This window comes from Microcebus murinus, chromosome 1 (assembly GCF_040939455.1).
Source record: "Microcebus murinus isolate Inina chromosome 1, M.murinus_Inina_mat1.0, whole genome shotgun sequence".
NCBI lineage: Eukaryota > Metazoa > Chordata > Mammalia > Primates > Cheirogaleidae > Microcebus > Microcebus murinus.
In genome coordinates, this window is record NC_134104.1 from 150,989,241 (window position 1) to 151,006,734 (window position 17,494).

The 17,494-nt window shown below is 41.2% G+C and overlaps 1 protein-coding gene across 2 annotated transcripts; it reads right to left on the reverse strand.

Annotated features, from left to right (window-relative positions):
- Nucleotides 1-842: 842 nt before the first annotated feature.
- ZNF660 (zinc finger protein 660) lies at nucleotides 843-15,332 on the reverse strand. Of its 2 annotated transcripts, none has more exons than XM_012770382.2 (4): nucleotides 15,195-15,332; nucleotides 14,029-14,140; nucleotides 13,483-13,565; nucleotides 843-7,587 (listed from the first exon to the last, which is right to left on the reverse strand). In XM_012770382.2, the coding sequence occupies exon 4, from the start codon at nucleotides 7,480-7,482 to the stop codon at nucleotides 6,487-6,489; it is 996 nt and encodes a 331-aa protein (XP_012625836.1). In that variant the 5' UTR covers nucleotides 7,483-7,587; nucleotides 13,483-13,565; nucleotides 14,029-14,140; nucleotides 15,195-15,332; the 3' UTR covers nucleotides 843-6,486. The 2 variants fall into 2 exon arrangements, with proteins under 2 accessions (XP_012625836.1, XP_012625831.1); XM_012770377.2 differs by having other exon boundaries at nucleotides 13,483-13,596.
- Nucleotides 15,333-17,494: the final 2,162 nt, after the last annotated feature.

Sequence of the window (17,494 nt, forward strand, 5' to 3'; positions counted from 1 at the left end):
AGTCTGAATGAAAACATTGTATTTCTCATCCTTCTATAAAACCCCACTCTACCAGGGTTCTTTTTAGTGCACACTGGAATGTGATTGACCTATGACCAAAGATCTTGCACAATGCTATATATGTAACAAAAGCTGAAAATCCCCAAGACCTGCAAGCTGGAGACTCAGAAGAGGTGAAGGTACAGTTCCAGTTTGAGCTCAAAGGCCCAGGAATCAAGAAAGCCAATGATGTAAGTTCCAGTCTGAGTCCTAGTCTGAGTCCAAGGACAGAAGACCAGTATCCCAGCCAGAAGACAGGCAGAGAGAGTAAATTCTCCCTTACTCAGCCTTTTTCTTCTACTCAGGCCTCCAACAGATTGGATGGGACGCTCCTATGTTAGGGAATACAACCAGTCTACAGATTCAAATGTTAATCTCATCCAGAAACACCCTCATAAACACACTCAGAATAATGTTTAACCAAATATCTAGGCACACAGTGGCCCAATCGAGCAGACACAGACACATAAAGTTAACAATTACACATGGATTCCTCCAAATATAGCTCAGGGTGTTGGTTATAGAACAGTGTATCTAGGCACTAAAGAGCCTCCATAGTTAGATTCTGGTCAGTGTCACTTAGAAGGATCCATTCCATATATGGATGTCCCTCTTGGACAATATCTTCCCCACTTACCTTAAATCCACAGAGAGGGATCTTGTAGGAACAAGGAAGTCATAGTGAAGGGAGAGCTGGAAAAGGGGACAGGCCACCTCTGAAAAGCCAAGCAGGCTGGGAGGAGCAAGGGGTAAATCCAGTCTAGACTGGAAAGCTTGAGGAAAGATAAAACAGCCATCCTCTCTGTGATTTGGAGGGAGATAGAAATTCCATTGTCCATCCTTTTGCCTTCATCGGAGGCCTATCCTGACAGCCTGGGAAAACGGAGTATTTGGTAGTAAAGGATTATTACAAAATCAGAGGACCTGAGCTGTGGTGCCCATGGCTTTGATAGGAGCTTTAGGATCTGAAAGGGTTAAGGAGTTGTTATGGCCCTAGTGGGAAAGGAAGTGAGATACTGGGGGATCTGCTCTAGGCCTCCTCTAAGCTATCTAAAGGGCTAGATGAAAATGAAAAGCTTCAGGTTGTCCCAAGTTTGTCCCTAGACTAGCCTTCTATTACTAGGCTGGTGATGCCATCATGGATCAGAAGAGGATTGCTGACCCTTGGTAGAGGTCTTTGCTGGTGTCAAGAATTACTCAGTTGTACTTGTTCTATCTCTACCTCCAACACACACACACACACACACACACACACACACACACACACACACACACACACGAGTTTTCAGCAGTATATAACTGGCAACTACAAAACATTTAACTTGAATAAAGATATAAAATTCAAACTAGAACTATGAAGCACAGCTGGGACATCAGGAAGAAACAGAGAATATAAATACTACTTGTTATGTGTCAGCCTCTTTCACATGGTTAATCTCATTTACTCCTTACATGAATCCTTTGAGACAGATAATAGTGCAACATTTTAATAATACGGAAATGATGGATGAGTAAGGTTAAGTAATTTGTTTAAAATTTCCTTCCTAATAACGAGTACGGCTTTTAATCCAAGGCAAGTGCTCTTTCCATGACTACATATAGGTTTTTGTATACGCAGAAGCAAGCAAACTTGTCTCAACTTGCCTGGAGGCAAGACACAGTTAGGGAGAAAGGGGAGGAAAGTCAGGACAGCCAATGAGAAGAAGATCTTCAACCTGCTGAATATTTTAGCTGTGGTCAGGTCTTAGACAATTCATGCCAACGTGAATGCAAACCAGCATTGATATGCTCTGTTCACTGGGAATCCTTCTAATCCTTCTTTGATAATCTGGCAGGATGGGGGGCAGAGAGGCCTGCTCTCTTGGCTTGTACCTCCTAGACTTTCTATAGAGGGTCATGACTCTTGAATACACTCTGATATAAAGAGGCCACAAAGTGGTAGTTCTAAAGCGAATCTAGTTAGTATCACCTAGCCTTAGAGGTGTCTGGGGAATAGAACAAAATGTAATTGAAGCCCTTCCTAGTCTCAGGTATTTTGCAGATATTTTACCATTGGAAAAATAATGGTAGTAATTACCACAAAGGTGAAGGGCATATTCTGAAACACTAAAATTCTTTGAGTCAGATATTAAAAGCGGCTTCTGCTTGTTACCTGAAGATGCCCGTTGTGCTGTATACCACAGTTGCCTCCATCCACTTGATTTTTGTGCAGCTAGAGGGCAATGGCTCTACTCATCCTGACAACCTTCCATCTCAAGCACATACCATGATAGCTCAACTATTTTGTCTGAGGGCTTCCTCTAAAAGTTCAGAAGCATACTCAGCCAGGTCTCTGGCATAGACTGGAAGAAGTACATAAGAATAATATTGTAAAACATCACTGATATTTATAAGAACAGCAGATGTTTATTGGATAAATTATCACTATTTCCTGCAAAAACAATTTTATAACTCCAGTTTTATAACATCAGAGGTGATTAAAGACAATCTAGTGACTAAAAACAATCTAACAATAAGAGCATCCTTTTTTATTTATATTGAATGGAAAAAACATTTTTTATAGTCACTGAGGATACAAAGCTGCAAGGAAATTTAGTCTTATGGGATTTAGATTCAACAGAATTACTCAGCTACCTAAAGCTCTTTTTGGTTTCAATTTTCTTCCACGTAAGACCTAGCACAGGACATATCATCTACAAAAAAAAAAAAAAAAAAAAAAAAAAAAAAATCTCTAAGTCCAGGGAGTTATTTTCCTCTCTAAGCAGAATTCTTTGCTTTTTATATAAGCCTTTAATCAAGGCTATATAAAATGAGATTTTAACATTTTCCTCTAAACTAAAAAAAAGCATATATATTTTTATTCCATATGGGATCAATTCTACACAACCAAGATTATTGCCTCTTCATATTCCTCAGGAATATTCAAGGAACCAAAAATACAAGTGAAAAAATGTGAATGCTCAAGAGGTGGGCAGATGACAAAAACAGGAAGGGTAATCCACTGTAGTCTAGTGATACACACGTCAAAATAGCTGGAGTTTTGAGGGAGAACAGAGAAGAACAGAGAGGTACAGTGGTTAGGGGAGACAAAAACTATTAATTGCGGGACTGCAGACTGAGCACTGCCCTTAGGGAACAGCCAGGTTTCCATTAGAACAAGAAGGTGAAGAAAACGCATTCAAAGAGAAGTCCCTGAATTCCAAAGGGTATCATGAAAGGACTTGAAAGGATGGTAAGGGATGCATGCTTAAACTCTGACTGAGATAATAGCTGGTAGTCCTGGTAAACTCCTAGAGGAAGGTAGGTGATCAGTCAACATTATATTGCAAAAGATTTATCTGAAGGATGCAAGGACCTGTTGTCAATATTTACTCCTGCAGCTTAAGGCAGGTATCAGCCTAGGAAATGAGTTAAGTCTCCTCAAGCGACTATAATCCTAGCTTGCCTGACACAAAAAATGTGATCTCCTGTATTCTGATCTCTGAGTATGAGATGACATGATAGCCTTCCTAGAACATATTTACTCTTTTTTTTTTTTTTTTTTTTTTGAGACAGAGTCTCGCTTTGTTGTCCAGGCTAGAGTGAGTGCCGTGGCGTCAGCCTAGCTCACAGCAACCTCAAACTCCTGGGCTCAAGCGATCCTTCTGCCTCAGCCTCCCGAGTAGCTGGGACTACAGGCATGCGCCACCATGCCCGGCTAATTTTTTTTTTTATATATATATATCAATTGGCCAATTAATTTCTTTCTATTTATAGTAGAGACGGGGTCTCGCTCTTGCTCAGGCTGGTTTTGAACTCCTGACCTTGAGCAATCCGCCCGCCTCGGCCTCCCAAGAGCTAGGATTACAGGCGTGAGCCACCGCGCCCGGCCTAACATATTTACTCTTGAAGATCACAAAGTCTTCTAAGATGAAAAAAAAAAAGCCTATCTGAAGAAAGCATTTCAGATACTATGACACATTAATTTTTAAAAGTTTGGGGTTTTTTGGGAGATTATCTGCTTAGCAATACAGGGAGCATCAACAACTTTGCTCAGGGATGATTTAACAGCCCTATTCCCTGAATGCTGCAAGTCTACTCCTGGCCCTCCAGACCCTGCTTTGAATAACCATGCAAAGAAGGACTATTATATCACAAAATCATGTGTAAACCACTATCCTATCAAAATAGGACAAACCAAACAATTATTTTTCACATAAATATATAACCTTCACTTCTCTCTTTCCAGAACAGCAAGAAAGAAATGTATAACTCTTAAAATGAAATCATGAGGTATAGAAATAGGCCATAAATCTCATTCAGAGATTGGTAGCATCTTCCTTATGACACCATGGTCAAATAATTGTCCAGATACAATCATCTTTCATAGAGGTGGTTACCCAGGAGAACCCCAGCTGGTCTCCCACTCATATATAGAACCACTATGGAGGGCAGAGGCACTTTGGTATAGTGAAGAAAGCAAGAATGTCAAAGTCAGATCTGAGCTCGAATCCTGGCTCCAACCACTTGCTAGCCAGTTATTTAACCTCACTGAAATTCAACTGTCTTGCACACATGTTGAAAGGATTAAATGAAATAACATACCCTCAATAATTCCTCAAATAATAAATCGCTATCTGCATAAGACAAATGACATTGGGTTTAGGGATTCACTGTATACATAGAAAAGGAGTAGCTAAGAATGGGGATATCCTGAGTGTTCCCAAATGGACTGTGAGCTAAGGACTTTAAAAAGTTTTAAAAATTGAAGATGGGCTAAATAAGGCCTTCTCAGAGGGCTGGTAAACATCTGTAGTATTGATTGCTCAACACTCCTTCCCCTTTTGTCTGGGAAAGATTTTTGTCAATGATAAAAGAAAAAAAAAAAAAAAGGTGGAAAAGCCTCAGTTTCTTTCCTTACTTCCTGACTTTGAAGGAGTTGTGTGAAGAAAAGAAGATTGCAGCTGTGGCTACTGTCTTGCAACCATGAAGTTACAAAAAGTGGAAGACAAGATGCTGAAAATAATGGAGTTAAGATGGAAGTTTGATGAACCACAGAGTTGAAAAACCAAACATGGAACTGCTTACCTTTAGACTTCCCATTAAGCCAAAGATCAATGTTCTTATGGTCTAGGCTACTAGTACTTGGTATTGTGTTCATTACACCTGAAAATATACTAAGTGCTACCTTAGGCAAAACTTCTCTTGAATCACTCTCTCTAAACTGTTAAGAAAAACACTGCTCCAATGTCCTAAATTTAAGCTATTATTATTTACCATGTGCCAGGCTTGCCACATATTACATGCATTATCTCATTTAATACAACAACCCTGTGAGGTAGGTGACTGTTCCCTTTTTACAGGTAAGTCTGAGACTCAGAGCAGTTAAGTGACTTGTTCAAAATTGACAAGCTAGTACATGGTAGACCTGGGATTAGAACACAGATCTCTCTGACCCCAGAATAAACTTTTGGACACTAATCTCTACGTAATATGTGAAGATAGAGTCTTCCACTAGTTTTATATTAATGGTGACCATATCTCTCTAAAGTTTTTGAGCCTACAATTGTTTCAATTTCGGTTTTTTCCTGGTTGTCTAGACATATATTGAAAAGATGGAGCCTAGGTAGTACTCCATCATCTGCAGATCCTTCCACAACTGTGGGAAAGGAGGATTCCATAAATTTTTGCTGTTTTCTCTTAACCTAACAGTGATATTATATACTTTGCTGACAACTCTAAAGTCAGCTTATCTTAAAACTGTAAAAGACAAAGGATTGGTATTTATATTACTAAACAGGAAATATGCTCTAATACGAAGTGACTTTTTCATCCTTCCACTGCTGCTAAGCACCAGTGTTAGGGTGTAATCCCAGGAAATTGGACTCTATGTACTATGTACCTTTCATAATACTGTTGAGTGAAAATGAGCATGTACTCACTGCATTTAAAAAATACTATATTTTCCTGAATATAAAAGTAGTACATTCTCATTGTAGAAAATCTAGAAAGCATAGAAAAGTATACTGAGGAAAATAGAAATCACCTATAGCCCTATCACCCAGAGATAATCACTGGTCACATTTTGGTTTTGTTTACTTCATTCCCATTTTTTCCTATGAATATTTTTAAAATTTGGATTGTATTCTATTGCTTTTTCTTTCTTTTATATTCCATTTTATTCAGATCATTTCTCCATGTCATTAAATATTCTTTTAAAATGTATGATGGCTGCAAAACCATCATATAGATAGACCATCATTCACTTAAACCCCATTCTGTTGAAAATGTAGTTTTCTTCTTTTAGATATATATGATGCTGGCATGAATATCCCTTTTGTTAATCGTTGTCTACTTCTGATTATTTTCCATGTATGGATTCATAGAAGTAGAATTAAGGTTAATGATACTTAAAAATTGCTTTTCAGAAGTGTAGCAGTTAGCCATATAACCAACAATATTTGTTATTTATGAGGTTTCTTTCTCCTCATTATGTTTTCTCTGGTGTTGAATAAGCTGTGAGCTATACCGATACGCTTTCCCACACTCGGTACATTTATAGGGTTTCTCCTTAGTGTGGGTTCTCAAATGTAGAATAACTTGAGAAGTCTGTCTGAAGGTTTTCCCACACTCGTTACATTTGTAGGGTTTCTCTCCAGTGTGAACTCTCTGATGATCAATGAGGTTTCGATTAGAAGTAAAAGCTTTTCCACATTCATTACATTTGTAAGGTTTCTCTCTACGATGAAGTCTCTGGTGTTCATTCAGGGTCTTCCTTAAGATGAAAGCTTTTCCACACTCATCACATTCGTAGGGCTTCTCTCCAGTGTGAATTCTCTGATGGTCCATAATCTTTGTATTAGAACCACATGTTTTCCCACACTCTTTACATTTGTAAACTTTTTTTCCTTTGTGCATTCTCTGATGTTGAGTAAGGTTTGAACTACGGCTAAAGGCTTTCCCGCACTCAATGCAAGTGTAGGGCTTCTCCCCAGTGTGAACTCTGTGATGTGATATAAGGCCTGAACTCCGACTAAAGGCTTTCCCACATTCTTTACATTCATAGGTTTTCTCCCCGCTGTGGATTCCCTGGTGCCTAATGAGGTGTGACTTACCACTGAAAGACTTCCCACATTCACTGCATGTGTAGGGCTTCAGTCCAGTGTGGATTCTCTGATGAACAACAAGGTTGGAACTATGACTGAAGGCTTTTCCACATTCCTTACACTTATAGGGTTTCTCTCCTGTGTGGATTCGCTCATGTACTGTGAGGTTTGCACTCTGACTAAAGGCTTTCCCACACTCCGTGCATACATACTGTCTCTTTTCAGCCTGAACTCTTGTGTTTGTTGTAGGGTCACAACACTGGCTACTGTCTTTTTCAGATTCTTGGTCACTCACATCTGTAAGTGCTTTATTGTCTTTAACTGTCTTATGTTTGAAGTTTCTCGTCTTTCTCCTCATTTTCTCCTGCTTGGAGCATTCCAGTGGCCTCTCTAGTCTTCTCTTTCCCTTCAGAGGAGCTTTCTCAATTTTGACTTCCTTGGAAAAATTCTCTGTGGAATTCTCCTGAAAGAAAGAATATAATACAATTCTGACTTTTCAGGAATGATGCTTTGGAACCAACATCTCAGTCCCAGTTTCACCACCTGACAGAAGAAATAGAAAATGTACATGTTGCCTGTTCTCTGTCCTAGAGAAAGGAGAATTATCCAAGGACATGATGAGTAGACCACAAGGTCTCATATGGAAGGATAAGTGTTCAAAGGTAGGGGAACTGATCAAATAGAAGAGAAAAATGCAGTTAGACATAGAGGCCTAGGTAAAGGTTTATGGAAAGCCAATGGCTGAGAGAAGCCCAAAAGTTTTAGCATCAAAATAAGCAATGAATTAAAATAAAATCCACCCTAGCTTCTTCCTGCCTTATCCTCTACACCCAGAATTGGAGCCATCTAACTCCTAATGGCAGGCTCAACTATAATCTAGGACCAGGTGTGGTGGCTCACACCTGCAATCCTAGCACTCTGGGAGGCTGAAGTGGAAGGATTGTTTGAGGTCAAGAGTTCAAAACCAACCTAAGCAAGAGCAAGACCCTGTCTCTACTAAAATAGAAAAATAAGCCAGGTGTGGTGGCATATGCCTGTAGTCCTAGCTACTCGGGAGGCTGAGGCAGGAGGATTGCTTGAGCCCAGAAGTTTGAGGTTGCAGTGAGCTATGATGATACCACTGCACTCTATCCAGGGTGGCAGAGTGAGAGTGTCTCAGAAAAAAAGAAAAAGTAAAAGAAAAAAACCTATAGTCTGGTCCTAAAATAAGTAAACTGAAAGAAGATTAGTTCAGCAGCTCAAATGACTAAACTTCAGATGAGTTTGGCTTTTACTTCTTGCTCACCTATTCCCCTAGGACTAGTGTTATAAAGGCTAGTACATAACAGGTGCTCAAAAATTGTTTTATAACATAGCAACAGGGATTCTGTCTTAGGGCAGCAGTGTCTGACCTTTTTGGCACCAAGGACCAGTTTCATGGAAGGCAATTTTTCCACGGACTAGGGATGGGGGAATAGAGGTGTTGTGGGTGGGGGTGGGGAGGGTGTAGTATGGAACTCAAGTGGCTATGCAAGGCCCATTTCCTAACAGGCCACAGACTGGTAATGGGCTGTGGCCTGGGGGTTGGGGACCAGTCTTAGGGTGTGACTAAGATTACATCTTTTGTTCTAGGTCCAAATACTAGGCCCCAGTCTACATCCCAGTGTGTAAGCCCTGTCTTGATAAGTGTTGCCACAATTCTTCCAAAATTGGAGCTTAGTCACATCACAGCCTACTTCACATGGGCTGGTCTGTAGCTGGATCCAGCTTTACATGCTAGTTTCATCCACCTGCTTTTCACTATGTTATCACTCTGACAGACTTGAGTCTGCTAATGAACTTGAGAGGCTAAATTGGGAAAGAGGAATACTTAAAGTATGGCAGAATAAGCTCTCATAGGACCTTGCATGGCATAATAGTAAAGTATCTAAGCATGGCAAAAGGGTGAGAGTAATGGATAGCACAACCAAGAGGGGCTGGTACATGAAACCAAATGTCAAGAATAAGTAGGAATTTTCCACCTGGTTTGACATGAAACTCTAAATACACAGATAACCCTGGCAGATCTCAGAAGAGATTGGGTTATAAAAGAAAACCAAAAGATAACACCAGGATACTAACATATGACTAATTTTTCTTTTACCATGTTCCTTTTCAGACTTGTACATATGCATATTGTTAGATAATTAAATATATGGTAGATATAATTCACATCCTTCTTCCACTTAATTTCACTTATTTATTTGAGAAAAAACTGTATATATTTATGATATAAAACATATTTAGATATATGTTTACATTGTGGAATGGTTAAATCAAGCTAATTAACACATCCATTACCTCACATACTTATTTTTTGTGGTGAGAACACTTAAAATTTACACTCTCAGCAGTTTTCAAGTACAAATACGTTTTTATTAACCATAATCACCATATTGTACAATAGATTTCCTGAACTTATTCTTCCTGTTCAATAGAAATTTTGTGTCCTTTGACTAATATCTCCCTAATTCTCCTCACTTAATTTTTTATAAGTATGTTTCCACATCACTAGTTAATCTTCATATGATCATATTATAGCTATGTAATATAATTGTATTCCTTATAGTTTGCTGACCATTATGCTAATGTTAGACATTTCTGTTCTCTAAGATTCAACCACTATCAATAATGCTATCACAATCTCTTCAGACATATAAAGTTTCCTTTCTACTGAAATATATTCCTAGGATAAAAGTTCCACAAGTGAGTTACTGGGTCAGAAGGAGTAAAACTGCTTTATAGTTCTGCCTATCACTTTTCAAAAAAGTCTGACCAATTTCCATTGTCTCCTAGCTTTCTGATAAACTGAGTCACATTTTCCAGAGGAGGGACATACCCAATGGTGAATGCTCAAGATCAACAAGAAGAGAACTGCAAAGGCTGGAGTTCGTATCTCAGAACTCTGACTCTATTCACAGGCATATACACAAGTTCATGCCCCAGATATGAAGGGTAGGCAGAGAGAATGGTGGGAAAGGGTGGATACTTGCCAGGATCCTGAGCTCACTCACATCAAGTGACCGTGGCCTCTCTAATCATATGGGATGACGCAGGTGGAGAAAACTCAGTGAGAAGCCAGGGGACCACAGAGGAGAGCAGGACAGGATAGCAAGTAAACTCACCTCCAAAGTTCTGTGAAAAAGTTGATAGTTTTTTCTAATTTTCATTTCCATTTCTAAACTTCTCTGAAACTTTTCTTCACAATTTCTATTTTTTTTTTTTTTTGACAGAGTCTCATTCTGTCACCCCTAGTAGAGTGTAGTGGCATCATCATAGCTCATTGCAATCTAAAACTCCTGGGCTCAAGTGATCCTCCTGCCTCATCCTCCCAAGTAGCTGGGACTACAGACATGTAGTGGGACTACAGGACCACTGTGTCCGGCTCATTTTTCTATTTTTAGTAGAAACAGGGTCTCACTCCCTGATCAGGCTGGTTTCGAACTCCTAACCTCAAGCAACCCACCTGCCTCGGCCTCCCAGAGTGCTAGGATTGCAGGCCTGAGCCACCGCACCTGGCCTCTTTGTACATTTCTTAAACTAATAATTACTGAGCACATGCTACTCTGTACATATCACTGTTCTGGGTCCAACACAGGGAAAATTTAAAGCAGTATTATTAGGGACTGAATGTTTTTGTCTCTTTAAAATTCTTATGTTGAAGCCCTAACCCCCAATGTGACTGTAGTTAGAGATGGACCTTCTAAGGAGGTAATTAAGGTTAAATAAGTTCATAAAGGTGGGCCCTGATCCAACAGGATTAGTGTCCTTATAAGAAGAGGCATAAGAAAACTCTCACATGCGTGCTTTCTCTCCCTGCATGCACATGTACAAAGGCTATGTGAATACATAGCAAGAAGGTGGCCTTCTATAAACTAGGATGAGATTTCTCACCAGAAACCACATTGGCCAGTTGCCTGCATATTCTCACCTCCAGAACCATGAGAAAATAAATTTCTATTGTTTAAGCCAGTTAGTCTATGGTATTATGTTTTTTCCCCTAATTTTTCCCCCTTTTTAAATGATATATGGTATGTTATGGTAGGCCCAGCAGACTAATACAAGCATGAAATATCATACCTCCCTTTAAGGAGGTAACAGTGGAGTAGTATGGCAAAGGAACAAGAGAGCAAATTTATAATTTATAAACTATCCAAATAGGAGATGAAGGGGACTAGGAGAGGGAGTGAGCAATTACCAGGACTTGCATGCTGGAGAAAGGGCTTTAAAAAGGCAGAACTTAGGCTGAGCCCCAGAGAATAAGCAGTAATTCTTTTCTCAAAGTAAGGTGGCACAGGACTGCCATACCTAAAAATAAGTAGGAGATTACACTATAATGTAAGCTTAATGTGGGCAAGGATTGTCTCCATCTTGTTCACCACAATATTCCTAGCACCTACAACAGTTCTAGGCACATCATAAGCACTCAAGACTTTTTGTTGTTGTTGAATGAACAAATGAAGAAATGAAAGAATCAAGTTGGCTGAAGTGATTCCAGCCAGAACAATGAAATTATAAGACAAACAATACAGATACAGACTAATGTCACAGGAAACAAGTTTTTGTTTGTTTGTTTTTTTAAGACAGAGTTTCACTCTGTTGCCCAGGCTAGAGTGCCGTGGTGTCAGCCTAGCTCATAGCAACCTCCTGAGCTCAAGCGATCCTCCAGCCTCAGCCTCCTATGTAGCTGGGACTATAGGCACGTGCCACCATGCCCTGCTAAATTTTTTCTATTTTTAGTTGTTTGGTTAATTTTTTTGTATTTATAGTAGAGACAGGGTCTTACTCTTGCTCAGGCTGTTCTCCAACTCCTGAGCTCAAGCAATCCTCCCACCTCAGCTCCCAGAGTGCTAGGATTATAGGCGTGAGCCACCGGCCTCGCCAAGGAAATAAGTTCTAAACAGAAGAGTAAAATCAACCCTTAATTTTCTTTTCCCCACCCTACATTCTTTTTTCCACCTTGCTATTCTCCTATCTTGTTACTTCCCTTCTCTTTCTCACTTGTCAATACAGTTTTTCAAGCACTACCATTCACTTCCTCTAGTTCGTATACCTCCTTCCTCTGCCACCTCCCAGAACATTCATGTTTCCCCCAACTTCATGAAGTGGAAAACAGAGGAGAGATGCAGCTGGGGTATCTTATGGGGAGTAAATTGAGGGAAATAAAAAGAAAAGAATCTAAGATATGCCACCTAGAAGTAGGATAATCATATAGCCTGGTTTTCCCAGAACAGTGCTGCTATCCCAGAACCATATTTTATAGTGCCCCCTTTAACTCACAAAATACACCAGTTTGGACAATAAATTTTGTATTACCGTACCCAAAAGTGAAATTAGGAAAATAATCCTTTAGGAAGATTAGCCCAGATGGATCAGAGGGAAAAGAAAAGAGAAAGGGAAATAGGTTGGGAGACAACTTTAGGAATGCAGTATGGGTAACCATTACAGGGCCTGGCACTTTGTAGGTGCCCCGTAAATAAATGTCTGTTGAATGAATGAACAAATAAATAAGCTAGGAAGACCTTAGTCTTAACAGGACAGAGCACAATGAAATCCAGTTATTTTTCAGAAAGTATCTACATACATCACACTGGATATAGAGGAATGGAATATATACACTAGAATATAGAACAATCCAAGGTCATTAGATCCATGTCTGAGTATCAAGAATGGTAGTGTCACTAAACAAGACGGGGACATGGGAAAACACTTTAGACAAGGGGAGGAAGAATATACCAGGAATGCAAATTTGAGAATGATAAGACAGAGGACAGAGGAAGTCATGAAAATGCATAAGCTTATTGAGAAAGAGACTTGGGTTAGAAGTGGCAGGTAGGGAGAACAAAAAATGCTCAGGGGTGTCCTGTGAGGAAGCCCAGGGCAGTTCTGGAGGGCCTGATGGGGAGGCAAGAGTAGACAGGGAGGACAAGACAAGTTTGAGGAGAGTTTGATCAAAAGAAAACTTAACTATTTGCTGCCCTCTGCCTGACTGGATGGGAAATTCCCTCAGAAATCCTCGAAGAATTCCCAGGCACTAAGGAGGTGGGGTCTTGGTTAAAGAAGTTTGGAGGGGGTAAAGATAAGGTCACGGGACCAGCAGGACACTAGGGATGTCTAAGCAACTGTGCACAAAAGCACAACCTCAGACAGCTTGCAAATGGATGAGGACCAATAAAACCCCACAGATCTCCAACCCATAAATCTCTGAGACTGGTAGATAAGTACTCTGATCCCAGGATCACTATCCATTTCAGGCTGTGAAGAACCCACAAAGGGGCATAGTCCTATTCCCAGAAAGAGACAGAAACAGAGAGAGGGGTGGTGGGAAGACAGGCTTTACCCAGAAGGCCGTATTCCTTTAATCTGCCAGCATCACCTGCCTGTTCAGGTTCCTCTGAGCAATGGTCCTTGGTTATTGATTAACTGCAATGGAGTAAGAAATAAGAGAAAATACCTGAAAATAAATTCAAAAGACAAATGAGTTAAATGTAAAAATTGAAAGGAAAAATAAGAACTAGAAGAAAATATAAAGGGACTACTTGCTCTCAGGGAAAGGCCTAAGCCTCAAGCATAAAACAAAGGCTAACATTATGATGGAAAAGCTAATATATCTGACATATAAAAATTTCTAAACTTGAGAAAAAAACCATAACAAATTTATAATATAGAGTTTGCCTTATACTAGAATGCCTTGTGTGTATGTCTATGTCCCCTATCCTCCCACGTACACATTAAGCTCTAAGCCCCCGGAAAAAAGGACCCATGATATTCCCCTGTGCATGCCACACAATGCCCGGCACAAATCCTTTATCAGGCAGGATTCCTGTTCCCAGACTAACTTCACAATCTAGGTCACAACTGCCCAGGAGAGAAGAGGATGACTCACCCACACTCCTGTGTGCAGTAGCCTCAATCCAAAGGATCTGTCCAGCACAGATCTTGCCTGCTCTGTTGTTCCTTGAGTTCAGTTAAGAAGTTCCTAATGGGGTCTTGAATCACTGTAAACAGATATAAATGATTGCATTCTCTGAGACCTTAACTCCAGGTGGACACTCAGGGCACTGTCTCATCCTTGGGTAGCTTCCATTGCTACAGAACTGTGGGCAACAAGGAGGATCATTTCCGTTTTAAAGATGAGGAAATGCGGTTCCCAAGTATTGAATGACTTGCCCAAAATCATACTAGTGAGTGACAAGCCTTCAGTGTCTGAAAGAAATCCTCATTCTATCACACCACAAAAGTCCTTTTCACCTGTTCTGTTGATATCTAAAAGCCTCTAACTGCAAGATGCATTCCAATTCAGACGTTCTCTGCAACCCTGCTTTCCACAGAAAGTTTTTGCAAAGGGTGACAAGAGGGGAACTTTCCTGAGTCAAGTGTCTTCAGAGAGACAGGAAAAAAATAAGGCTTATTTCTGAAAGGAGCACTAGAAAATGAATGTTTTTTTCTGATTACCCATTTCTTAGGATTACCAGTCCTCAAAATATGTTTTGTGTTTCCCTCCCTCACCCACCCTTCAAGCTTGTTCCATTTCTTCCCTACCAGAATTTAGTTCTGCCTTACACACAACTGTAATCCCAGGACCTAGCACACTACTGGACTGGTGCTCGATAAATATTTGTTGAATAAATAGATAAATGAATGAATGAGTAACCTTGGGCAAGACGCTGCCCTCCTCTTTGGATCCCAGTTTCCTCACTGGTAACAGTGGTTGAGCTGGTGGTCTGAGTCTAAAACTCAGGAGCTGTGGGGTCCTCTGAGAGTTTGGGCGGGGCCTGAATCACCTGGACAGCCCACCCGCTAGGAGCAGGGATGACACAGTTCTGTTACCACGCCAGCCTGGTCGGAGAGAGCAGCTGTGAGGAGTTGGAGACCTGACCCTAGACAAAGGGGCAGCGCTGAGCAAGAGGGGAGGCCCGCAACGACCCCTTGGCTGCCGCGCCAGTCTCAACAGCGGACAGCCGCAGAGGAGGCCTGGCTCCCGGCCTGTGCGCCCCCCACACTCCCGGAACCTGGCCCGACCCCCACGCCAGGCTGCCGCGCACCCCTCACCGAACGCGCCGGACCCACATCTTGGAACAAAGCAGAGAAGGAACTGCGTCAGCGACTCACTACTAACTCCCATCCTGACCTGACCCTCGGCCCTTCTAGGCTTCGGGAGGGCTCCGCGTCTCTGTGCCCCCGGGCTGGAGTCCCCCCGCCCGCTCGGAGGCGCAGCGAGTGCGCGAGCGCTCTGGCCCCGCCTCCCGCCCGGGCTTTGCCCTTCCATTGGCTGGCAGCGCTTGGCGACTTCAGCCAAAGGGAGGGCCCTGGAAGGGGTGGAATCTGGGGAAGGGGCTCCGTTAGGGCGGGAAGAGAAGAAGCCAGTCAACTGGGCGGGCCAGGCTGCCTTCCACGGACTGAGACTCCTTGAAGTCACATCCCAGCTCCCGTTGCTGAGCAACAAGCTCAACTTTCCTCCCACAGATCTTGCATCTTTCAATCTCAAAGCCAGGATCAGCTATGGTTTATTGGCAGCATATGAAAATACTTATCGGATGCCTACTGTGTCACTGTGCTAGACGCTGCGATTACACTAGAGGAAAATCAGCTCCCTGTCCCACTGGGATTATATTCAAGTCAAAGGAGACAATGATAAATAAACAACCTAGAACGTAGTAGTGAGTAAGAGGAGGGAGGGAGACGATGGTAGGACTATTTTATAGATGACAGCCAGGGAAGGCAGAGACAGGAAGTGAGCCACTGAAGCATGTGGCTATCTGGGGAAGAGTGCTGCCGATCAGTAGAACATTAGGAGCAAAAGTCTTTTTTTTCCTTTTTTATTTCAGCATATTATGGGGATACAAATGTTTAGGTTATGTATATTGCCCTTGCCCTACCCGAGTCAGTTTCGAGCGTGTCCTCTTAGGGAAAAGTCTTGATTCTGGAGCGAGGTGGGGATAATGCACATTTAGGACCTTGTAGGCTATGATAAGGGCTTTGAATTTGCTCTGAATAACGTAAGGAGCTGGCAACTGGAGGATTTGGGGACAGACGAATGATATGATCTAGCTTTTTCCCACTGCCACGTATTCAAAGACTTGTTAGCTATGTGACACAAGAGTCAAGAAATATGTTCCTGTAAATTCTGTGAATTCCTTACTCTCTCTCCTTAGTCATTCTAAAATCAACCTTGCATGAAAATTTCACTCCATGACTTACATTTTTCAAGTTTGCACTGGCTGCCCTGTTGAGAACAGTCTGAAGGCGGGCAACAGTAGAAGCAGGGAACTTAAGGTGCTATTGCAATATTCCAGGTGAGGAATGATGGTGGCATGGAGTAGTTTAGAAGTGATGGAGGTGGTGAGAAGTGGTTCTACATATATTTTGAAGGCTTGGCCAGCATGATTTGCTAATGAGTTGAATGTTGATTAAGGATGATACTCCATGGTTATTGATCTGAGCAACTAGCATAAGAATGTCTTTTGGAAATGGAGTATCCTGAAAGGAACAGGGTTAGGAAGAGGGATTGATAGTTTTGTTTTGGATGTGTTAAGTTAAAAATGCCAATTAGACACCCAAGAGGAAATGTCAAACAGGTGGTTGGAATAGGAGTCTGGATTTAGGTGAGGAAATCACAGCTGAAGATGTAAATTTGGGAGTTGTCACTGTATAGGACAGGATGAGATAAACAGGGAATAATTAAGAAGTCATCTGAAAATTGAGGTTTTGAAGCCTTTCATCAATCAAGAAATATGCATTGAATAAAGTATACCAGGAGCTTTCTTTTACATCAGCTCATGTAGGTGGCACAACTCTGCCACATTTTATAGAGACTGAGCATCAGAGATTCAGAGAGATGGTAAGTCCAACACAAATTCACACACTCCCAGTTGATGTTGGAAGGAGAGAACTCAGGACACTCTGACGAGGAGCACAAGACTATTGCCACTACATCAGGAAATGCTTAAGAAGAATATTCATATACATTAGGGCAATTATGGTGTTCAACTTGGTCTTTCTATTCATGTACTCTTTTATGTGGGTTGGGTCATTAATTCTGATTCAATCTTATGACTCCACAATCTGCTGACCCCAGGGAGTGTTGATTATTAATTAATATTCTAGTCCAGTCATTCTCAAATTTTACAAAAGCATAAAAATCACTTGGATGCATATTTAAAAATGCAAATTACAGGCCCCCCCAGCATGCTGCCCTTATCTACAAGCTTATTTTTTTTTTTTTTTATTTATTTTTTTTTTTTGAGACAGAGTCTCGCTTTGTTGCCCAGGCTAGAGTGAGTGCCGTGGCGTCAGCCTAGCTCACAGCAACCTCAAACTCCTGGGCTTCAGCGATCCTTCTGCCTCAGCCT